Here is a 22,982-nt window from a genome sequence, read left to right on the forward strand (position 1 = left end):
TCGACGTTGGAACCTTCAGCCAGAGATTTCGGAGCGTCAATCCGAAATGTCAGGCTCAATGGCTGAGGCCAGCCTGACATCTAATCAGTCGTCACGGCGGTCGACGATCACAACCTAAACATGCGTCTGATGCTCCGACCTTCTTGGTTACAAAAGCACTTTGATCACCATCTTTTGGTTCGATCAGGTTCGAAAGCTATCGATTTAAATATTCTGCACGCACGATTCGGAATTGAACACTGCCGTCTATTGTCCTTGCGAATCGACAGCGGTCAACACAGCGCAAGGCGGATCACCCGGAATTCACCTGCTCAAGTGATTGTTTACAAATTGGCGAGATGTTCGTCCTAAAGTCATGTGAGTCCTTTCGCTCGCTGATGAAGGCGAAAGATTGTTCTTGCTGAATGGTTCCCTTCTTTCTTCTTGTCTATCAGTGTTTGGTCAGATGTGGGGTGAGCCAGGCTTCTCTGTCATCAGCGACATTTCGCGAATCTGTTGTTTATCATGTGCCTTTGGCTTCTCAGGTAACCCCTCCAACCCCGAGATCATACAAATCCCGGCTGGACAGCTCTATTTGGTCAGACCTGACAGTATCAAGGGATCGAGAGAATGCATGTGAGTTGTTTCAGTTGATGGGAATCCCTTCTACGTTGCTCGTATAGCAGCTAACGTTTTGCTATGGTTGATTTGATCAATAGCTTCAAAGATGCAGTGGCGACCATCAGGAGGACCTCTATCGAGCATCAATTCCAGCTGGTCATCACTCGTGCATACGAAGAGGGAGAAGAGCAGTTGCTTGATGAGGACGCCGAGTGTGAGTCAATCTGGGATGATAGGGGTCATTTCTAGTTGAGCTAATCTGCTTCCTTCAACTCGGTATTTGGGAATGGTAGCCGAGGATGAGCGTTTGTTCCTACTAGACGAAGCACTATCGTTCCGTTCAGGGATCCTCGATGGCGATATTACCTTTTCGTGGCGGGACCTTTCGGGAGATCCTGGTGACATGTGGGAGTTTGTCTGTAACACTAAGGCTGTTCCCAAGGCGACGAGTGGGGTTTTCGAGGTTACAGTCTTGCATTGCATGTACGAGAGGGTAAGTGAAGTAGTAGATGACAGAGATGGGCAAGTCGAAATGTTGACATCGAAGGCAATCTGGCTTGAGCAGAAATTCCAGCGGAGCCATGAACAGGCGACACAGGCGGATCTAGAAGCTCTAAAATGGCAGTGAGTGGAGTCAGGCTTTCCAAGCAATTCGCAAGTCGCAGAAGCCTTGATGAAACATCATTTTTCCAGGCCGAAGTCTAGGCGATCTGAGAACCCAGCCAGTCGAATCAGTCGCGGAACCGCCACCTCGAGCTCGCCCGAGCAACTCGACCTACAATCACTGTCCCTCAAGGATGACGTCGAGCAACCTCAACCGGGACCGTCTACACCTCCCTCGCGCTCTCAAGTCATCCCGGAAGAAGAGGAAGAGGAAGAGGAATACCAAGACCCCTTCGAGCAAGCGCCGCTTCTGCACAGCGAGGCTGGGGAGTGCTACCTCTTCGACGTGGACGTAGAGACCTTTGTGGTCCAAGATGCCTCGGTTATCGCCGAAATCCGGTCTGGCGGTGTTTTCGACTATTGGCTCGTCATTCGGGACCACAAGAAGATAGCGTTCATCTCGGTCCCCCTAGATTCCGAGATGGTCCCCCGCTTGCACGAGGCCGAGCGTGCCTTCATGTTCTCCTTCAACTCTGCAGAGAGCGGGACAAGCTCGACCTGGTGTGTCAAGTTTGCCGAGCAGGAGCAATTCGTCAGCTGGAAGGCTGCCTTTACCCAGTACATGTGGGAAGGCAGGAACAAGATGAGCTGGGCGAAAGCCAAGGCGGATGAACAGCGATATATCGGGTCCCAGTACGAGGATGTCGAGATGGAAGATGTCGAAGGGCGAGAAGCTGGCGATTCCGAGGAGGAAGAGGTCGAGGATGAGAGCGATGTCGGAACCAGCTCATATGACGAGGACGAGTCGGAGAGCGATAGCGAGACCTTTAACAGGGTGGCCAAGGGCAAGAACGAAAAGCTCACGGTCGGATACAAGAATGACCGTTCGTTTGTCGTTCGAGGCGACATGATCGGAGTCTTCAAGCATACCGATGATAACAAAGTCAAGTGGCAGACCTCGATCAACCGGGTCTCTGACTTGAAGGGCAAGGCTTTTACCCCCAAGAAGGTCAGTCTTGCAGTGGAAGTAGCTTAACCAGACCTCGTGACTAATGGTTATGTGTACATCGCGTAGATCATGCTTCACAACCAAGACTCGGACATGTTGGTCATGGACCCTAATAACAAGAACTCGGTGTACAGGATGGACCTGGAGCGAGGCAAGATCGTCGACGAATGGAAGGTGTCGGACAGTATCAATGTGGACAACATTATTCCCGAGTGAGTGTCATGCGCCCAAGTAGGAGATCAACCGAGGATGGAATCTGACTAAAAGCTGGATGTAGGTCGAAATATGCTCAAATGAACCCGACCCAGACCCTGATCGGACACTGTAAGTTCGTACCTCGAGCTCACCAGTATAGAACACTGATAGGATATCCGCTACAACAGCCCACAATGGTCTCTTCCGAATCGATCCCCGTGTAGAGGGCAACAAGCTGGTCGAGTCTCAATTCAAGCAGTATGCAACCAAGAATGACTTTTCCGCCGCCACTACCACCGAGTCCGGTCGTGTTGCAGTCGCTAGTAACAAGGGTGACATTCGTCTGTTCGACTCGATCGGCAAGAATGCCAAGGTGAGTTTGAATAGCGGGTAATCTGCTCGACCTCCACAGCCATTAACGGTTCGAGCATCGTTCAGACCGCACTTCCGGCTCTCGGAGATCCTATCATTGGCGTCGATGTGTCCGCCGATGGACGATGGATCATCGCCACCTGCAAGACTTACCTCTTGCTCATTGATACCTTGATTGGTGATGGCCGATACGCAGGATCACTCGGTTTCGACAGGAGCTTCCCGGCCGACTCAAAGCCGATCCCTCGAAGGTTGCAGCTCAAGCCCGAACATTTGGCGTACATGGCTACGGAGATCTCGTTCACGCCTGCCCGATTCAACACTGGTGAGGGGCAACAGGAGAACAATATTGTCACCTCTACTGGTCCATTCGTCATCACATGTAAGTCAGATGCCTTGCAACGACCCGGTTGCACCCAATAGATAGGGTTCTTGACGAGTCTTCTTTCGCAACGCAGGGGACTTCAAGCGCGTCAAGCAAGGGAAGCTCGATCAGTACAACATCAAGAAGTATCAGTCGAACGTTGTCGCAGACGAGTTCAAGTACGGATCGGACAAGAACGTCGTCGTCGCCCTCGAGCACAATGTGCTCATGGTCAACAAGAAGGACTTGCTCAAGGTAAACGAGGCTAGTTGCGCGAGGCCAGGTATGCTACGGCTGACCCGGCGTGTCTTTCCTCTTGCAGCCAACGCGTGCTTCGCTCTCGACCCCTATGAAGCAGCTTCGATCGAAGAACCAGTTCGTCAATTCGCCATACTGAGCTCGCGCTTTGAGCATTCCAGGCTATACATCTGCCGTCAAACATAATGTGTACTGTAGTGATTCTGTACTCTTGCATGTATCTGTACGTTATCGGAAGGTCGCTCGCTCTGCCGGCATACAAAGGACGTCAGCTGGCCTCGGTTTCCCCCCCCCACCTCGACATCAGCGGAAGCAGATCGCTCTGTCTACCTTTGGTTCTGAGAGGGGTATATATATCAGCACCGAACCTCGACCATCTCAGCGTTCTTTCTTGCCCGGAAATTGTATCTTTCTTCCTCATCACATCATCTTCCTAGTAATGAAAGAACAAGCAAGCACATCCTACTTTCAACTATCTCCTCGCCACTTGCCCTCATTCTCGATATGCTCCGCGCTACACGACACCGCCAGGACAAACGTCCTATCGATCGAATGTCCGAATCCGAAGTCAAGTCCAAGCTATTACTTTCGGACAAGACGATTGCCGAGCTAGATCATGCGTGAGTCCCCGTTCGACCTATTTGTACCTACGGTTGCGGTCCGTCAGAATCCTGGCTGACACGACGCGATTCGGCAGATTCAAGACCGGTGCCCCTACCCTCTTTACCCAACAAGACTACGATAAGCTCAAGGAAGCCAACGCCAAGATGAGAAAGCGTTTGGACGACATTGCGGCCTCTCGATTGACGAGTTCGCTCGCGGGCATGTCTGTCAGACCGGTGGTCAATGGAACAGCGAACGGATCCACTAAGCCAAGCTCGGATCAGAGGAGAGCGAGCGGAGATTCCGCGCAGCTCTTGAGTACCAGCAACTCTGCTAGACCAGCTTTCATTCAACCTCCAAGTGCTCCCAGAGTTCAGATGCTGTGGGTGTTCTGTTTTATATGACCTTGCCTCGGTCAATGCTGATCTCATTTACGATCAACAGAGACGCCACGCAGTCCATTCAGATTCAGAACGCTTCGAACGAGGCCGACAGATTGGCCAGAGAAGCAGGCCTTTCTCACCTTTCCAAGTCGAAGCCTCAGAGGACAACACAACGAAGTCGACCCTCACAGCCTAGCATGAACGCCTACTTGTATGTCCTTAACCGCCCTGCTACGATGGTAAAACCCCTGCTGACCGCTTGATCCCGAAATCATAGACCTACCGGAGCTTTCGATGTCGAATCGGACGCTGACGACTGGATGTATGAGGATGAAGACTCCGAATTCGAGATAGAACTTCCCGAGCTGCTCAGAAAGCAACAACGAGAGGCTGAGGCTAGAGAATCCGACACCTATTCCGAGGCCGGAAGCGAGGGGGAATACGGGGACCTGAACCACATCATCAGGGTGGACATGGAGAAGATGACGGACTTGCAAGGCAGGGATATGGAACGCGCATCCGACAGCATGCAGACGTCTTAATGGGCCCGGGGACTTGTGTTCCCGAGCCTGCGGGCCGCTGCAGACCGAACCTTTACGCCGACACGACCTCTCTTTAACGACAACCGACTTGTGACGACAACGTTGTATATGGCGTATAAGATAGCATTGTAACAAGTATGGAACCGAAGTCTCTGAACCCGGAACGAGCTTATAATGATGTACATCATTCAAGAAACCCCCAAATCAATCGGTCAAGGCCGCGGACGATGACCATGCGCAGGTTTACCAATGCAGCAAATGGAAAAACAGCTGGACGACAGAAGCGGGCAAGCTCCATCATTGTGATCTCATGCAAGTACAACTGCCAATGCTGCGGCTTCGTGTAGGGGCAATGTCTCCCTCCGGGTGGATCGCTCAATCCCTTCAACTTGTGTAATAGCTCAAATCGGCCTCTTTCAACCAATCGACCAACGAAGTGGGTTTCCTCGCGAGATATTGCTCGGTCCATTGGTGATCCTGACCTCCCCAGTCTGATTAGAGTCAGCATCAAGCCACCGTCGTCAGCCGTCGACGTTAGTCAACCTCAAGTGCAGCAACTTGATACTCACACCCGGTCTCCAGGTGGAATCGATACTGGTCCACGATAGCGTCGAGGATGAAGGGAGGAGTGCCGGCCGGCCAAGATTGGACGTAGTCTGCAACAGAGAGGGCTCGTAGCTTGAAGGTCTGGCCCGTCGCTGCATGACAGCACGGAAAATTTCGGACAAGTCCAAATCCAGGTCAGCCAGCAGCCCGGATCATCCGCGCTTGCTTCAAGGCTACCTCTGGTATCCCGAGAGTATCACTGACCTTGAGCGAAAGCCTCGCGTAACTGATCGACAGTCACTGCGTCGCTCTGAGCAAGCACAGGCCTCGAATCTTTCCTGACGTCTTCATGCTCGATCACCGCTCTCACGTAAAGCCCAAGATCTCGAGGGGTATCGGTAAAGGGAAGAGCAATCTTGTTGGCATCTTCCTCGGATACCGGAAGAGTGATGTAGAACGCGCCATCATCGCCTCGCTGGAACATCTTGAGTTGTTCGGCGCCCGAGAGGACGCTGTAGTAATAGGCCGCCTGGACAGTGCGATAGTTCAAGGTTCCGGAAGCCCTGGATCGACCATAGTCATCAATGGTAGCCTTGGAATCGACTGTCGGAGCGAAACAAGGGTATCAGTCGCATGTACGCAAGTATATGTAGCGTCCAATCGACAGCTAGGCGGTTCATTTCCTATACTGACAATGCAAGACCTTGGAGAATTTGCCGTTCGATAGTTTGTTGGGACCGGGGAGGCCGGCAAAAATGAACAAACCCACGCCAGCTTCGATGGCAGCATCAATCATCGCTTTGCCTTCAGCGACCTCTTTCGAGGCATCGAAATGCTCCCAGAAGTTGGTGACACCCTAGGAAAAGGATACGAGAGCGTCAGTCCGGAAGCCGACCCATAGGCGGAGATCTCGAACAGGTACTCACGAAAACAATGTCAGCTCCGGCAAACGCCTTGACGATCCCGTCTTTGTTGTCGGCTCGGATATCGACCTCGAAGACTTCGGCGCCGGTCTCTTTGATCTTCTGCGAGGAGGGTTTGCTGCCATCTCGAGACAGAGCTCGGATGCGGTAATCCTTGTCCGACTCGACGAGGTTGCGCAAGACGCTTCCGCCCTGATTCCCTGTAGCGCCGACGATAACGACGAGAGGGGCAGTTTCAGACTGAGTGACGGTCATGGCTTTCGATGTTTGTTCGATGTGCCGTGAGATATTGTGATGGTTCCTTGAGTGACAGTACGACCAAAGCATCCATCTTGGACTCGACGATTCGTCTGGAGCATCGATGCTTATGTATCGATATAAGCATGTCTGAGAACGATAAGGACAGGTCGAGGGTTTTGGTAAGCAGTCGGGCATCGATTACGAAGCATTAACAATCCAACAACGAGATCACGATATCACCATGAGGTTGAAGAAGCGACCAGATGCAAAAACAGAGGGGCGCAGGTGAAACCTTGATTGTCAAGAAACCATTGTGTGATCGCCGCTGACACGCGATCGACGCGCGGGCAATTCGATGTGCGGGAGATCCGACGGTTGCTGCCTCCGCCGGATTTAGGAGATAGGGGCGGAAGAGATGGTGGTCGTGCAATCTTTCGTTGCCCAATCATAGCTTCCCGGCAGCCGGCGCTCTGCTGTTATTTGCACAATCCAAACTCTGGGAATAGGCGGCGCAGGGGACGGGCGGCCAAATGTCGTGATTTGCATTCGCTTTGTCGAAGGACGGGAGACCAGCCTGGCCAACGAACAGATCCATTGATCAGCAGAATCTGTCTTCAGCATCGCTCCGGATCATGTTGGAATTACAATCGTGTACGCTGGCCGCATAGACTGCTATGGCGAGCTTCGAGCGATTACCAGAACACGTGAAGAAGAATACAGGAAAAGCCGTTGACACAGCGATCGAAATTTTGAGATTGGGTCTTCACATTGGGATCGCTCATTTACTACCCCCATGATTCCACGCTTCGGAGATTCTGCCCTCCTTCCATCAGCTAATGCAGACGCTGTCCATGTACACGCATAGCTAGCTAGATTCCTCGGACTTGAACTTTATTTTATGCCCTTAGACAGTAGCTTTTTCGACGTCGATCGCGTTCCCTCGCCTTGTCAAACAGGATGCATGTTCTGCTACGTGGAGGAAGGTACATCCGGGAAAAACAAGGCACATCCTCTCTGAAGAGCAGCAAGAGGACCAGTACCGTCTTCTCCGAGCGCGTTGATCGCTTCCCAGGTGTGGGTTTGATAGGCCGGGCGAAGCAGTGTTGTCGAGAAACGATCTTGTTGCACAAGGAGATACTTTGTTGAGCTCTTTCAGTCCGATGGAGACGACGCCTATTTGCCAAGCATTGTCCATACGGGAACCTGCTCTTGATTGCATCGAGTCCAATTTCATGAGTGGCCCCCCCCCCAATGCTTCAGAAAGCTTAGAGGCAGACATCTTCCCCCCCGCGCTGCGTGACATCTAGCCAGGTGTCCCGAACTTACTTGAGAGATTATTAGGCAAAGGTGGTCTCGGGAGAGCAATACATGCGGGATTTGGACGTCCCTCAAGGGCAAGGTATTTAGTTCATAAGCATGGATCGAGGAAGCACTCTGCCGACGTCCCGAGTCAATGCGCGGAGCGGCTGATCTAGCGGAATTGAAACCGGTAGCTCACATACATGCCTGGGCCGCTTTGGGTGTTTCGACTCGTATGAAGATCGTGCTGCGAGGTCAATTCTATATACAGTATCAAGATAGAAGCTGTTTACAACCCCTTTCAACCCACGCAAACCCCAAATAATGCATATATCATGTCCGAAACCCCTTAAGGTGTCAACATGACATAATATGCTACCTCTTGAAGATACCTTGCAAATCTCAGGATGCAACGTTCGAGCTCGGGCTGTCATGGGCCACTTCACGTATCGAACAGGTCACGACCCACTCTTACTATGGAAAGTCAACATCAGCACAGAAAGCTTGTGAAAGAAGTGCGAAACAGATGCTGGTCTGTCAATTCGCGATGCTTCGGATCTTTTAACAGTCCCCGAGCTTCCAAAGGCCAGCCTGATGGCCTCTTTACAAATCAACTGATAACGGTAGATCATGACCAGCAATTTCTAACGTGAAACTTGAAGGAGATAGCGGAATGAGAGGCTGGATGACGGCAGACCGGGTATCGAAGGGATTGTGAATTCGGACGGCCGCAATCTTTGCGGTCTTGCGATAGGGGTTGTGATAGTGTCATAGTCAATATCCCAGCAGCACAGTGTTCAGATAATTCCTCGTGATCACCCAAGAATCTTCCTTTGCGATCCTAGAAGCTTGTTGTCTACGGCCAGCTGTCGGATCGGCGGGAGTTTGTCTGCTTAAAAGAGAGCAAAGATTGGCGGATCCGCTCAAGCCTCGAGAACGTCAGACAAAGCGAAGCGTCTCTTGAATATGCTTCCTGAGGTAGAACTCCTCGGTACATGTCGGATGATCACCCGTTTGACAACGTCGTCGAGTCCGCCGCCAGGGGCTAGAGGTTGATGTTCTGCTACCAACTGCTGAGTAGAGGAGCATCTGATCGCCGATCGTTTCAAGTTGCTATTCGCGGGTCAAACGATCTTCAAAGAAGATCAGGTCCGCGCGAGTCCCGGGCATCGAGGAGCGAACCATCTGATCACCAGATTTTTCGTGTCTCATGTTCACGATCGTTTCAGACGAGGTGAGCGAGAGTTTGGCACTGGTCACCCTGAAAATGCAATTGATCGCTAAAAATCGCTAAGTTACCACTGATCAAGGGTTGTCCCCGAGCCTGCGGAAGGAAATATGAAACGAGGGGATCAGAATCAGAAACCCGGATCGGATCTCGCCTGCTCGCCAACCGTCGCGGAGTCTGAACCCGAAACGACAACGTCGTACGAAACGGACGAAAGAAAGTGGCTTACTAGCTTACTAGCCCCTGGTCAGAAGCCCGGTGGTTTCTCGATTTCTAGCGCCAAGTATCGATCACGGGGTCAGATCGCAAAACGCCGGATGCGTCGCGTTTCGGGGGTAATGACCTCGAGAAGCAGGAAGGCGGGGGAGGCGGGTTTGACCGAATCGGTTTGTCGTTTCGATCGTCATCGTTCGTTGCGCTCGTTGCACGTTGAAACTCATCCAGGATCCTGGATCCAGGGAGGGTGGATCGTTGAGAGAAACGACAAACAAACAGGAGTCTCAGGAGTTCTGGACGACAGGACGAGGGACGAGCCTTCGAGATCCACGCCAGCTCGCAGCCTCCCTCCCTCGCCCTCCTAGGCCCTTGGACCTGGTAAGCCAGAGCTAGTGCTAGCGTGTATCAGCAAAGTTATATAAACTCCGGGACCTGAACCTTCGCTTTGGAATTTCCCTGCCCCGTCCTTGTTCATTTCCGATTCATCCGCTTCTACTCGCTTTCCTAGCAACAACATCGACATTCCCTTGGCTTGACCTTTCCGACTTTCAGCTGTTTGACTACAAGTACTCGCACCTCATTCAAGCCTTGACGGCGAAAGTGCAGAATCTCGCCACCGACACTATCGTTACAATACACTCGCTCCAGGACTTTATACAGGCATCTTAGCATCGCTAGCATCGGTTATCATCCTTGAAGGACCCCCTCGTACAACAAACACAACAACGTAAAACACACTCGGAACGATGCTCTTCACCACCCCTCTCGTTGCCCTCCTTTCGGTCCTGCCCTTCTTGGCCTCGGCCACCGCCGAGCCGCAACTCGGGTTGAACATAAAAAAGGTCGATATGGCTCGAAAAAGGCAGGCTACTGGTGGAAATTACGTCTCGGATTACAACCAGTGTACGCAAGTTTGCGTGAGTTACAATCCGGTTCGGGTGTCCGCATAGATAACTTGACCGTTGTAAGCTGACGTACGACGAGTCGATCTTGGTCATTCAACGCAGGACGGCTACTTTGGCAAGCCCACCACTACCGTTGCTGGTAACAACGCTGTGGTCTCTCCTACCACCCGAACCACCAGCACCAGCATCCCTCGATCCACCAGCGTCAGCACCGTTCGACCGACCACCACTTCAACTCGTGCCAGCTCTTCTACCACCCCCAAGCCCTCGACCACGACCGCGGCTACCACTCGAGCTAGCTCTGGTGTCATATCCTCGGCTACCAGCGTCAAGCCTACCACCTCGCAGCCGGCTGCTACGGGTTCTACCAGCGTTGGAGGCGCCACGGCCGCTCAGCAAAAGCTGATCCTCGACCTTCACAACGCCGAGAGGAAGGACTATGGTGGGTCTCTCTTGTGCCATACATCTCGTCTTCTGGTCCCGGACCACGTCTGACCTTTGACCTTCACTCACCTGATGTGATCAGGCGCCAGCCCTCTGACCTGGAACAGCCAGCTCGAAAAGTACGCTCTCGACTATGCCAAGGGTTGCGCTTGGAAGCACTCTGGCGGACCGTACGGTGAGAACTTGGCCGCCTCTTACGGATACCCAGATGCGATCTCGCAAGGTATCAACGGGTGGAACAATGAGAGGTCGGACTACAACCCGGCTAGCCCGATGTATTCCCACTGGACCCAAGTGGTAAGTACCCTGGCATGGTCGTGGTTGGTTGGCAGAAGCATCAGGCTAACGGCTGTTTACTTGCTCCGATCAGGTCTGGAAGGGCACCTCGGAGGTGGGATGTGCACTCGTCAAGTGCCCTGCTGGTAGCATTCAACCTGGTTGGGTGAGTTTACCGGTCTTCGTGCACTGTCGATACGATATAGCGTCCATGTACTCACCCAACTGTTGTCAATCTCGCCTCTATTCAGGGAGAGACTCAATACCTGGTCTGCGAGTACCAAAAGCCTGGCAACTACGCCGGTCAATACGGCACGAATGTCGGCACTCGAGTTGCCGCTTGAACGCACGAGGTCGAGATGGTGATGGCAAGCTAGTCTTCGTCGATCGATCACAAGAGAAAGAGGGGAACTGGTCATACTCTCTTTACAAATCCTCCTGCTGAGCGGGAAAGGAAAGCATGTGTTCCATGTAGGAGACTTTCGTTTGGGTTCCTTAGCATACGCATTGAAATGGTTCAGAAGGCGAGATCCGTGTTCCGCCCGTCTGTCGGTATTGCTCGCTCGGCGAGGGTCCCGCTTGCGGCGATCGGATGTAATTAGCGGAAACGACGGTCACCGAATTCAGTTCCGTGATCGGGATCAGATCGTGGTTCATAAGCCGATCTCTCTATGCGGGGACACACTCATGGCCTCGACCAGCGATCCAGCGACTACCTCATTTCAGGACATCGACTTCAGTGAAGATGAGAACGTCAATCTTGAGACTACTTGTAGCAAGAACGATCGCCACACGTACACCCTTCTTGCGCAACATGAGCAAACACGCACCTTTTGCTGGTGAGCAGGAAGTCAGGAAGAATTGCGGTATTCGGACGTTGTGACTGAGCCACTGTCTGCGATAGAGGTACAGGCCTCTCGACCGGACTATGATGCAAAGGATGTGTAAGCACCACGACCATCGGAGACCCCCAAGGCAAGCTATCTAACCTGGACTTTGACTCCGTCGGCCACAGCTTCAGTATGACAAAGTCTCCCAATCCTGATTGGAAGCCTGGTCAGAAGCAGGACGCTATTGTAAGCCCTGTCAGTTACCTTGACAGTCCTTTCATGACACTAACATAAGAATGCTACTTCGCATGTTGGTAGCTCGAAAACGAAGGTTTCACTGCCGATAGCCCTTTCAGAGAGGTCGAGCCAGGCAAGGACCTCGACAACGCCGCGATGTACAAGATGATGACATGGGGAATCACGCCCCGGCCAGTGGCTTTCGTCTCGACCATGGACAAGCAGGGAAGGACCAACGTGCGTATCAGATCGAGCCTGGTATGATACCAAAATTTAAGGTGATGACCGAGCCGCTGATCGATGGCTTTACAGCTGGCCCCTATTTCCTGGTTCAACCACGTCGCTGCCGATCCTCCATCGATCATGATCTCCATCGTCAAGGGGAACCGGCCGTCGGGACGCAAGGACACTTCGGACAACATCCTCGAGCTCAAAGAGTTTTGTGTGTCGCTGATATCCGAGCCGTTCGTCGAGGCGGCCAATTACGCTGCGATCGATGCGCCCGAGGGACAGTCAGAGTGGCCCTTGACGGGGTTGACCCAGCGGGAGTCTCGGTGAGTCTTGGCTCGCAGCCCACCCCTCGTTCAGCTCGCTGGCCACTGATACCGCTTAGATTGCAACGCGCGCACGTAGCCACGTCAAGGTCCCTCACGTAGCCGAGTCCGCATTCTCGATGGAGTGTCAGCTCATGCACCACCAGCCGATCCAGAACGACGCTGGCGATACGACGCAAAGCGTATTCATCGCCAGGGTCCGCAAGTTCCACATCAAGGAGCACGTGATCGACCCGGATGATACGGACATCAAGATTATGCCGGAAAAATTCAAGGTTGTCGCCAGGTTGGGAGGCTGGACGTACGGTCGCGTCACAAGGTATGTCGAGCGCTATGAACGGGAGACGAGGTTTCTATTTGACTGACAGTCTGTCTCTATCGCAGTGGTTACGAGGTTCCGCGGCCGGTCTGGGCAAGAGAGAAGGATGATTTGGAACGACGCGGGTTAGTCAAAGAGGAATAGAGTGTCTCGATTACCAGTCGGAAGAGTTCTCAATGCTGGACTTGTAGAATGAATGGCCAGCAGTCGCCAGGTTCCAAGCTCTCAAGGCAGCCCACCCGCATCATGTTTGTAGCAATCCTCCATATCTACCAGGGACTTTCTTCCCTTCAAATGCGCCCTGAGTTCTGTGCCGACTCGGTCCGAATGCCCCATATATCTTCAATGATCAATGAACCGCGTTTCGACTACCAAGTCCTTGGTCAAGACCTCGAAGTCGTTGCTGCTATTTTGAAAGCCTCCGACGTCTGCAATCCCCCGAGACCGACCAATTGACCGGCGCTAAACTGGGATGGAACACCGAATCAGTACATCGCTCTGCATCTTTCGGATCACCTGCCATTGATCCCTGGTCTAGTCTGACCAGCTTGTCGGGTCGTCATGTCGAATCCGGACCGGACCAGTGATGAGGAACCGGACCTTCGTTGAATCTGTCGAGCTATAAAGATGGTCCCGAAAGATGCGCAATGCCGTTTCGACGATGTAGATGTTCAAGACTGCAGGAACATCTGGGGCGAAGCGGACCGACCATGAAGCTTTCTTCTCTCTTCATCTTCTGCTCGTCTCTGAGCACCATACTAGCATTGCCAACCCACAATGGAGTTGCCACCTCTCTTGAAGCGCGAAACAACGACAATGGAGGCCGGATCGACTCGCGCTCGAACTGGGTAGGCTCCTGGACGGCCATGCCCCAGCTGTGCGAACCCGCCAACCTCCCGCCTGCCCCCTTCAACGCGTCTTCAGAATCGGATGCAGTCTTTGTGGATACGACCCTGAGACAGACCATCAAGCTCACCCTGGGCGGACGGGGGTTCAGGCTGAGATTCAGTAATGCGTTTGGCGGGACGGTCTTGCCCATCTCGTCCGTCTCGGTCGCCTGTACCTCGAGCTTCAACGAATCAGACACTGGAGTGAGCACGATCGACCAGACCACCATCCACCCAGTCACGTTCAACGGTGGCGAAGAGGGATACACGATCCCCACCGGATCTCTGGCCGTCAGCGATCCCATCGAATGGGCCGTTCAGGATGGCGCTCTCTTGTCGATCAGCATGTACTTGCAAGACGGACAGAACGGATCGGCCATTACGGCGCATCCGGGAAGTCGGACGACCTCATACTTGATCAGTGGGAACCATACTGTCGATGCGGATTTGCAAGGAGCCACCACGGTCGATCACTGGTACGTCGGCTTTCTACTTGTTCCTCACGCAAAGTCTCGGACTAATGGCATAATACTATCGCCCATGTGAAACAGGTACTTTATCAGCGGAGTCGAGGTGGTCGCCGAACAAGATGATGCGGCGGCGATCGTCGTTGTCGGCGATAGCATCACCGATGGTCGAGGAAGTGATACCAACGAGAACAATCGGTAAGTGCAAAGGGCTTTTAGGCAATCCCCTTTCTGGCACGTCTCTGACAGTTCAACCCGACTTCTGATCGCAGGTGGACCGACGACTTTGCCACTCGTATTCAACAAGCCAACCTGCCCCTATCCGTCCTCAATCAGGGAGCCGGTGGGAACAGGATCCTCGCCGACGGACTCGGTCCGAACGCCCTGTCCCGAATCGATCGGGACGTCCTCGCCCAGACCCGGGTCAAGTACGCGATCATCTTTGAAGGGGTCAACGATATCGGCACGGCGGCGAACACTTCTGCCGCTCAGGCCGACGTCGTCGAGCAATTGAAAGAAGCGTACAGACAGATGGTAGAGAGGTTGCATGCGCAAAAGATCGTGGTGTATGCGGGGACGATCACGCCGTTCGGGAACAACTCGTACGACGACCCTGCCGGCTTACGGGCTGCTTCCCGGGTCGAGATCAACGGCTGGCTTCGAGCCAATTCAAACTCGGATAGGTCCGGCCTCTTTGACGGTCTGTTGGATTTCGATGCGGCCGTCAGGGACGATTCGAATGGAGGCAAGACGTTGAAGCCAGAGTACGACGTGGGCGGTCTGTCTGGGGATGGGTTACACCCGAACCCCAAAGGTTATCACGCGATGGCGGACTCGATCCCACTCGAGCTGTTCCAGTGATCAAAGAGGCGGAATTGTTCTCTATACCAGGTTGTTGCAAGGGTAAAGACGAGGTTGACAGAAGCCAGCGATTAGTAGCAGGTATCAGGCGATCATAGTTTAGAGAAGGATGTGCGATCTGTCAGCGAAGAAACAAATGTACAACAACGAAGCAAAGAAAGTTGGATGTATAAATGCCGTCAGAATCGACCGATCCGGGCTTGTCGTTTCGCACATTCGGGATTGATGGGATTGATGGAATTGATGGAATTGATGGGCTTGGTGGGTGTGAAACGTTCTTGTGAAACCGTGGGGTCTCCGAGGCTGTTCTAACGCGACGCGTGTGAAAATGCGAGAGAAGGAGTCGTCGAATTTGCAAACGCGACCCCCCCGTTGTTGACCCGAATCGGGTGAAGGGCGGGGCGAATGAGCTGCTTCGAACTGATTGCCAACGACACGACGACGGTTATTGCAATACTCGACTCGCCAGCACTAGCCCCAACTTGCAACTCGAGTTTATACCAAAACACATCCAGTCCAAGCACGACCAACGTTATCACTTTCACGCAATCGATTAGCAACTTTCGGAGAGGCATCACGTATCCCCCCGCCGGGTCAATCGTCAGTAGTACGTCCACCCAAGGCCCCCGGTGCTCCAGGGCTTCTATTCCAGAATCATCACCAGGATCTCACATTTGTCGAGGTCTTCGCCCGGCAGACGTCCTCTTCGTTGGCCGTTTCACATTTCCGTCTCGAATGCCCTCGGGCTTTGTGCGTCCGAGCTAGAGAGTAGAGGAGGAGGATCACGACAACGACCGAAGCGTCAACTGAAAGAGGTGATCGTCATCCGAGAACCTTGACCGGAATGGACGATGGAGAGTATGACCCTCGCGAGGTCGACCCGTCGATCTTGAGCGGGACCGCCCACGTCAACGGTGCAGGTGGAAGTGTGGACGAGAGGGATGATCAGAAGGATCGTTTGCGTCATTACGAGCAGCAGAATCATGAACACCACCAGCGACTCGTCGAGCGTCACGGGGACGTACAGGACGAGCGTCTCAAACACGAGAGCAAGCACGGTCTCGAACATGGTCAAGATTCGCATGCGACCGATCACGACCTCGACCTAGACACGAGCCGGGATCACTACCACGAAGACGACGAGCTGGAACACGAGGAACTCGACCACGCCCATGCCAACTATGACCATGCCGATTCGACGACCGGAGGTGGTCCGTCCATGTCGACCCCGACCTCTAGTAACAAGGGTAACAAACAAGGTGGTGGAATAAAGAGGAAGAAGAAGGACAAGGAGGATGAGATCATTGTCGATCCAGAGGCTGGGATCGTGAGTTGACCAGAATCTCAATCGCGGGGGGCCAGGGGTCGCAATATCGCGGCGGAATCACGCCATTCGGCGCTGACCGAGGTTGTTTGATATTCTGTTTTTGGTTTGATCGTGCTCGCTGGCAACACACCACACCACACCCTGCTCTACCCCTACCATACCGACCATACCGTACCACACGATACGACGACCAACGCGCACCAGCCGCTTCGAGGTGAATCGAGAGGTCGGAAGAAGGACGATACGTTACCTCCCAGTCGTGAGTATCCGAATCCGTCGCTAGAGATTCATAGTCATCTGCGATACGACTGCCACCGCGAAGGACTGGGGTTCCAGCGGGGAGATCATGTCGTACGACCCTTCGACGAACAACGACACTGATCCGGCATCGTTTCTGTCTTTTCTTCTTCCTCCCGTTCCCATCATATCGGCCGGACATGGACATGAATATGCATTTGATCCTGGACCCGACCCTGAACCTCGACCCGGACCTTCGGTCTCGTCATCGACCGCGACCACTCCCGGCACTTCGACATCGACTGCGACACCCACCTCGACGGCGACAGGCGCGCGGGATGTTCAACGAGCCTTTCGTGCGCGCCGAGCGGCTCACTTGGCCAAACTCGAAGACCGGATCCTTGAGCTCGAAGTTGAGAACAATCGGTTGCGCGCCCTCATGGCCCTTCCAACCATAGGGCGGGACGAGCTCGGCTCCGGCCCTACGGGTCGAGGCAAATCGCTCAAGGAGGGTGGAGTACCCATGGCCGAACGGGTCAAGGCGAAAAAGGAACGCGATCGACTTCGAGCGCAACAGGCCGCCCGGTTAAAGGGTATCCAGCCGCCTTCGAACGAAGAGGTCGACAAGGCTCATGGACACGAGTTGGTCGGCGATTTCGGCAGTCAGACGCCGGACGATTCGAGCAGCCGACGAGACCTCACGAGGACGCCGGACAGTGCAGCGGGAGGCGGCTCGATGAGGTTGGGAAGGAGTCCGTCGTTTGGCATGCTGACGACCCCGGGAACCAACGTCTCGTTGATCGGGACCCCTCATCTCGGGGTGACACCGGGCGTGCAAGATCATTCGGTGGGGTCGTTGCTGGGATTGCATCATCAGTTGCCTTTCGGATCCGGTGCCAATACCCCTGGTTCCAACGGGAACCACGCCGCTAACAAGAGTCAGAACGCTGCGAATAACAATCAGGTCCAAGCCGAATTGCAGCGGTTATACCAGCAAGCGTTGTTGGCCACGCAACTGTCGGCGCCGAATGGGTTGCCGGGACAGAACGGTGGGTGGGGTAATCCCGATATCGGGATGAACCACCAAGGCGGCGGAAGTATCGGGGGCTCGTCGGGCTACTCGAACGTGCCTACCGGCCATAATCTTGGGGGTTCGGGATCGACCCCGCCGGCCAATCTGCCGGACTTGATCGCCTTGTTGACGGGGATCACAAACCAGCAATCCCAACAGCAGCAGCAGATCCAGCAGCAACAACAGCAGCAGCAGCAACAACAACAACAACAACAGCAACAACAACAGCAGCATCAGCGGTCTTTGCCCAATGGTCAGCAGCAACAGAACGGGTTTTCCGATCATATGGGCCCACCTGGAGGCATGTCCAACCTGTCCTTGCCCATGCCCTTCCCCGCTTCCAATGCTCCCTCGTTCCCCTCGGCACCCTCAACGAGCAACAACGCGCAAGGCTACGGTGGACCCGGCGGCCAAGGGTATCAGAACGGGGCTGGGCCGAGCAACGGGAACAGCAATGACAACAATAATAATCCGAATCACAACGCGTTTGGCAACTTTTCCTTCAACCCGCCCAACTCTGCTCCCCCGCAATTTCCCAACTTTTCCATCCAAGCCTCGCCACCGCCTCCGTCACATTCGAACCCTCACATCCCACCGAGTCATCAGAACAACAACCCGCATCATATGCAGAATATCGGGAGGAGCGGACCGAACATGGGCCTGCGAACGCCTTCGTTTGGCAACGCGTCCGGCATGGGGTCCAGGTCGCCGGGAGACATGAGACCACCACCGCCTCCGGGTGAGAATATGCCACCTCGACCTCATACGTCCACGGGACACAACGCGCTTGGTTTGGACTCTGAAAAGCCGAGGACAAGGTCCGAAAGCGTGGGCAAGCCGCAGCAACAGCAGCAACAGCAGCCGCCGCAGCAGACCAGCGCAGACATGTCGACTCAAGACGAAGGTGAACGAGCCGAACCGGATCTCTTGCATCGACTACGACACTGTTGCCACCTGACCGATCATCACGTCGCGACGGATCCCGGTTTGCTGCTCTTCGCCAGCCGTCTGTGTCTCGCTGTCGGATGTCCCTTTACGGGCAACCACTCGGACATGGACGACCGACCGGAAGATGGAGGTGGCAAGCGACGTAGGATGGACCTGAGCGGGCAAGATGACGACAGCGAGAATCCCGAGGGGTACATGAAACTCGAGGCGGCTTGGTCGGCGCTCCGTTCGCATCTGGATCCTTCATCGTCGGAACAGAACCCCTTGTTGGGGATCCCGGGTTTGGGTGGTGAACGGGACGGACAGAACGCTATTGCGACCGGGAGACTCGCTGCCGAGATGATCCTCCGCGGAGCCAGGAGCAAGATGCAAGCGTCGGCTCAAGGCGGGCAAGGTGGATCGCAGGATCCCGAGGCGACTCAACTGGCATTCTGGATCGGTTGCCGACGACGTAGCGGGCTCGTTATCGAGCGAAGTCTGGTCGAGGTCATCACCATGACCTTTTGAAGAGAGTACGGTTAAGAGACTAGAAGGGGATAGATGAGGAGAGGAAAAAGGCCTTTATAATGCGAGCATAGCGACCGACAGACCACAAAGATCCGACAAGAGGACAAGCATAGTTTCAACACGTTGTAAACAGACTGACGACAATCCGAATCTCATTCCATCATGCGGCACAATCTCAAGAAGTTGTTGATAGATGTCGATAATCTCTCGGTTCATGCGCGTCGCCTTCGTCGCTCTCGGCGATCTCGGAAGCTGAAAAAGTTGCTGCTAGTTGCTAGGCTACCTTGAAGGTGGAGGGGAGACATCTCATGCACCTAGTGGATTCCTGGCCAAGTCGGTGGAAAGAGGTAGCCAGGCTCATTAATCGAGTCCTCGCCATAGATACAGCCTCTGATACTGGCCGTTGCTGTAGCTACGATGCCCAAGACCCGTACCTCGCGAGGTATCAACCTCTTGCAGAACCTGCCTCAATTGCAAAACCTGATCAAACGAGACGCCGCCTCCTACCAAGCCGAGTTTCAGAACCAGTACAACCATTACCTCTCCCTCCTTCGGATCTTGCAACAGTCTCCTCTCGCTTTCGCCAACTCGACGTCAGGGTACGATGCTGCTGGAGCTTCGAGCTCGAACGGGGCAGGGCAGGGTAACGGTAGCAACAACAACACGGCCGGACAGTCGTTTCGCGAGCTGGTGACCTTTGTCGCCCAGGTCGCGCAATGTTACCCGGAAGAGACCAAGACGTTTCCGCAGGACCTGAGCGCTTTGATTTTGGAGGATGGTAGGGGAGCTAGGGGATTGGGAAATGATACGAGAAAGACGATCGTACAAAACTTGGTCATGTTACGAAACAAGGACGTGATCTCGTCTATCGAGTGAGTGGTCAGACGCTGGGATTGACGTGCAAATAGTCCTTACTGATGTGGTTGGGCGACTTCGACAGACTCCTACAGACCCTTTTCCCTCTCCTGCCTATGACGACCTCGCCAACCCTTCGATCGTTCATTCGGAAACAGATTCTCACGGACATCAAGACGGCCAACACCCCTTCCAAGAATCACAAGCTCAACCGGGTCGTCCAGACCCTCTTGTTCGGCATGGTAGAAAAAGGAATGGGAGCCGATATCGTCGGTAACAAGGGTCGATTTGCCGCTGGATCCGCTGCCGCTCAAGCTCAAGCGAAAGGTGGAGAGGCGCTGTGGGCGGTGACCCTGATCAAAGAGCTCTGGAGGAAGAACATCTGGAACGACGCCAAGACGGTCTCGATCGTCGTCAGGGCGTGTCAACATCCGAACGTCAAGGTGCAATCAGCCGCTGTGCATTTCTTCTTGGGTGACGAGGATGGTGAAGGGGCGCACGATTCGGACGAGGATAGTGATGATGAAGGGCCGGATTTGAAGAAATTGGCGCATCAGCGGACGATCAAGAAGAAGACCAAGGCGGATGGCAGGAGGATGGATCGAGCGAGGACGGTCGTCAACAGGGTGGGCCACCGGTCATAGCGGCGGTATCAGTGCCCGATCTGTCCCATGCGATGTTTGGCTGATTTGACAGTTGCTCTTTGTTTATCGGCGAATCTGTAGAAACGCAAGGAAAAGGCTGCAGGATTGAACAACAAGGTCAACTTTCCCGCTCTCGAATTGCTTCACGACGCCCAGAGGTTTGGAGAGGACTTGTACGAAAACATGCAGAAGCACGGTGAGTAATTCGCGGTGTGACGGCGACAAGGGCTCGAGGCTGAAGATGACCATGCTCCATGCAATCGCAGACAAGATGTACACGCTCGAACACAAGATCACGATCATGCAACTCTTGTCCCGTGTCATGGGCGCGCACAAGCTGTGTGTCCTCGGTTTCTACACCTACATCATCAAGTACCTCACCTACCATCAGCTTCAGGTCACCCAGATCCTCGTCTCGCTCGCTCAATCCGTACACGACCTCACCCCTCCGGACGTGCTCGTACCCATCATTCACAAGCTCGCCCACGAATTCGTTCACCCCGGTGTCGGTGCCGAGGTCATTGCGGCCGGTATCAACTCGATCCGAGAGGTCTCGAGACGACAACCCTGGTGTATGGAGGGCGAGGAAGACTTGTTGAGCGATCTGATCGAGTATAGGAAGAGCAAGGACAAGGGGGTCACCACAGCCGCTCGAGGACTATTGCAGCTGTTCCGAGAGGTCAATCCGGGATTGTTGAAACGACGAGAGCGGGGCAAGGCCGCGACGCTGGGCTTGCTGGACGGGCAAGTCCCTGCGTTCGGTCACGGACAAGATGCTGCTGACGGGATCGACGGGTTGGAGCTTTTGGACGAACACTTCGCTCAGTCGCGGGCCGAACAGGGGCTGGATCCCGATGCACCTGTGGATGAGCGGGAGCAAGAAGCCGAGGATGCGGCGGCTTGGCAAAAGTGGGAAGAGGACGAAGAGGAGGGCGATAGCGATTCGGACAGTTCTGGGTGGGAGGTCGTCTCGTCGGATAGCGACAATGACATCTCGTTCAGCGATAGCGACGACGATGAGGAGGAAAAGGCAAGGAGGAACGAGAAGCAGCGGGACAAGAAGAACGGCAAGGGCAAGAACAAGGCCAAGGGGGACGAAGACGAGGAGATGGACGAGGCAGAGGAGGTTGGCGGAGATGATTCCAAATCGGTGGTGTCGGAGGCAGCACCTTCAGTCGCCGGAACCGAAGCCGAGCTCAAAAAGATGTCTCTGCTCGCCCAACAGAAGGTGCGTCGGATAATCGTCCTGAAAGACCTGGAAAACCCAGGGAGCTGATAACGACACGTTTCCGTTGCAGATCTTGACCCCGGCCGATTTCGCGCTTCTGAACGACCTCCGGATCAAGGCCGCCACCAAGGCCGTGGAAGCCGGTGGTGGTACCGCCGTCAAACGTAAACTCGCCGCGCTCGAGGCCGAAAAGAAGTCGCGCAACAACGTGACGACCACCCCGGAAGACGCCTTCCTCACGGAAAACGAGATCTTGGGACCGAGGAAAAAGGCCAAGATGGACTATGAGGAACGTATGGCCCACATCCAAAAGGGACGGGAGGGTCGAGAGAAATTCGGAAGCAAGAAGGGCAAGAAGGACAAGGAGGCTCCGAGCAGTTCGACCAACCGGGAAAAGGCGAGGAACAAGCCGATCATGATGGCTGTGCATTCGAACAAGGTCATGCAGAAGAAGAAGGCTTCGTTGAGGGACGTTCAGGTGAGTGTGCACCGGCTGGTGTGATAATAAACATTCTGAGACTGATCCTGCGTATACGCTCTGCTCGTCTAGATGAAACTGCGTGCCGCCGCGGACAAGCAGAAGAAGAGGAAACGCTAGTGGTTTCGGAAGGGGGTTCGGGTGTCTTCGTTGGATCGTTGCATAGAGACTGCATCGCATGCTCGGTATATATTTATCGTTGTTTGGCTGGTCACCTGTTGTATGTACATGTATATACTATCGTGATGCGATGTACTCTCCTTGTCCCGATCGTGGTTATCCGCGGATATACTTCCGTAGTAAAAGTAGCGGACGAGTCAGAACGCGACGATCCACTTGCTCCCCTCCTTTCCCAAAATTTGCATCCGAACCGCTGCACTTTCGGGTCAATCGGGGCAGGCAGGGCAAGGGGGCAAGGGGCGATTTTCCAATTTCTTCCAACTCGGCCAGAACTCATGCTCATGCACCATGCACCTTGGCAGGTCGATCGTTACAAAAGTTGTTCAACTTCAAACCAATCTTCTT

The 22,982-nt window shown here is 54.1% G+C and overlaps 9 protein-coding genes across 9 annotated transcripts; 7 read left to right on the forward strand and 2 right to left on the reverse strand.

Moving 5' to 3' along the window:
* The first annotated feature begins 176 nt into the window (after nucleotides 1-176).
* HD553DRAFT_302980 (cytoplasm protein) lies at nucleotides 177-3,802 on the forward strand. Its single transcript, XM_046178822.1, has 13 exons — nucleotides 177-357; nucleotides 435-452; nucleotides 525-615; nucleotides 699-814; nucleotides 894-1,093; nucleotides 1,166-1,224; nucleotides 1,294-2,212; nucleotides 2,279-2,424; nucleotides 2,490-2,536; nucleotides 2,596-2,780; nucleotides 2,846-3,161; nucleotides 3,238-3,398; nucleotides 3,466-3,802. Exons 1-13 carry the CDS (start codon nucleotides 339-341, stop codon nucleotides 3,538-3,540), a joined length of 2,352 nt encoding a protein of 783 aa, XP_046040291.1. The 5' UTR covers nucleotides 177-338; the 3' UTR covers nucleotides 3,541-3,802.
* Nucleotides 3,705-5,205, forward strand: HD553DRAFT_11549 (uncharacterized protein). The gene is made up of 4 exons (XM_046176450.1): nucleotides 3,705-4,021; nucleotides 4,099-4,386; nucleotides 4,449-4,598; nucleotides 4,665-5,205. Exons 1-4 carry the CDS (start codon nucleotides 3,906-3,908, stop codon nucleotides 4,927-4,929), a joined length of 819 nt encoding a protein of 272 aa, XP_046040292.1. The 5' UTR covers nucleotides 3,705-3,905; the 3' UTR covers nucleotides 4,930-5,205.
* Nucleotides 5,206-5,313: 108 nt separating this feature from the next.
* On the reverse strand, nucleotides 5,314-6,653 carry HD553DRAFT_338351 (NAD(P)-binding protein; the record flags this gene model as incomplete). Its single annotated transcript, XM_046182341.1, has 5 exons — nucleotides 5,314-5,420; nucleotides 5,499-5,627; nucleotides 5,740-6,078; nucleotides 6,169-6,331; nucleotides 6,402-6,653. 5 exons carry the CDS (start codon nucleotides 6,651-6,653, stop codon nucleotides 5,314-5,316), a joined length of 990 nt encoding a protein of 329 aa, XP_046040293.1.
* Nucleotides 6,654-7,542: 889 nt separating this feature from the next.
* Nucleotides 7,543-9,197, reverse strand: HD553DRAFT_354231 (uncharacterized protein; the record flags this gene model as incomplete). Its single annotated transcript, XM_046183793.1, has 5 exons — nucleotides 8,635-9,197; nucleotides 8,407-8,551; nucleotides 8,137-8,198; nucleotides 7,965-8,072; nucleotides 7,543-7,941 (listed from the first exon to the last, which is right to left on the reverse strand). The coding sequence occupies exons 1-5, from the start codon at nucleotides 8,707-8,709 to the stop codon at nucleotides 7,543-7,545; spliced, it is 789 nt and encodes a 262-aa protein (XP_046040294.1). The 5' UTR covers nucleotides 8,710-9,197.
* A 740-nt stretch (nucleotides 9,198-9,937) lies between these two features.
* HD553DRAFT_11819 (CAP domain-containing protein) lies at nucleotides 9,938-11,654 on the forward strand. The gene is made up of 5 exons (XM_046176468.1): nucleotides 9,938-10,298; nucleotides 10,389-10,728; nucleotides 10,813-11,027; nucleotides 11,101-11,172; nucleotides 11,258-11,654. The coding sequence occupies exons 1-5, from the start codon at nucleotides 10,128-10,130 to the stop codon at nucleotides 11,348-11,350; spliced, it is 891 nt and encodes a 296-aa protein (XP_046040295.1). The 5' UTR covers nucleotides 9,938-10,127; the 3' UTR covers nucleotides 11,351-11,654.
* Nucleotides 11,655-11,820: 166 nt separating this feature from the next.
* Nucleotides 11,821-13,498, forward strand: HD553DRAFT_354235 (uncharacterized protein; the record flags this gene model as incomplete). Its single annotated transcript, XM_046183794.1, has 7 exons — nucleotides 11,821-11,845; nucleotides 11,911-11,950; nucleotides 12,022-12,082; nucleotides 12,155-12,310; nucleotides 12,386-12,627; nucleotides 12,707-12,946; nucleotides 13,012-13,498. The coding sequence occupies 7 exons, from the start codon at nucleotides 11,821-11,823 to the stop codon at nucleotides 13,088-13,090; spliced, it is 843 nt and encodes a 280-aa protein (XP_046040296.1). The 3' UTR covers nucleotides 13,091-13,498.
* Nucleotides 13,499-13,656: 158 nt separating this feature from the next.
* HD553DRAFT_327522 (SGNH hydrolase-type esterase domain-containing protein) lies at nucleotides 13,657-15,161 on the forward strand (the record flags this gene model as incomplete). Its single annotated transcript, XM_046181825.1, has 3 exons — nucleotides 13,657-14,309; nucleotides 14,385-14,498; nucleotides 14,573-15,161. 3 exons carry the CDS (start codon nucleotides 13,657-13,659, stop codon nucleotides 15,159-15,161), a joined length of 1,356 nt encoding a protein of 451 aa, XP_046040297.1.
* Nucleotides 15,162-18,041: 2,880 nt separating this feature from the next.
* On the forward strand, nucleotides 18,042-19,425 carry HD553DRAFT_303003 (uncharacterized protein). Its single transcript, XM_046178823.1, has one exon. The coding sequence runs from the start codon at nucleotides 18,083-18,085 to the stop codon at nucleotides 19,250-19,252; it is 1,170 nt and encodes a 389-aa protein (XP_046040298.1). The 5' UTR covers nucleotides 18,042-18,082; the 3' UTR covers nucleotides 19,253-19,425.
* A 127-nt stretch (nucleotides 19,426-19,552) lies between these two features.
* On the forward strand, nucleotides 19,553-22,717 carry HD553DRAFT_303004 (putative cell cycle-related protein). The gene is made up of 6 exons (XM_046178824.1): nucleotides 19,553-20,124; nucleotides 20,193-20,733; nucleotides 20,833-20,947; nucleotides 21,018-21,979; nucleotides 22,050-22,457; nucleotides 22,530-22,717. The coding sequence occupies exons 1-6, from the start codon at nucleotides 19,670-19,672 to the stop codon at nucleotides 22,575-22,577; spliced, it is 2,529 nt and encodes an 842-aa protein (XP_046040299.1). The 5' UTR covers nucleotides 19,553-19,669; the 3' UTR covers nucleotides 22,578-22,717.
* The last annotated feature ends 265 nt before the right edge of the window (nucleotides 22,718-22,982 follow it).

This window comes from Filobasidium floriforme, assembly GCF_021052385.1.
Source record: "Filobasidium floriforme strain CBS 6241 chromosome Unknown HD553scaffold_1, whole genome shotgun sequence".
Taxonomy (NCBI): domain Eukaryota; kingdom Fungi; phylum Basidiomycota; class Tremellomycetes; order Filobasidiales; family Filobasidiaceae; genus Filobasidium; species Filobasidium floriforme.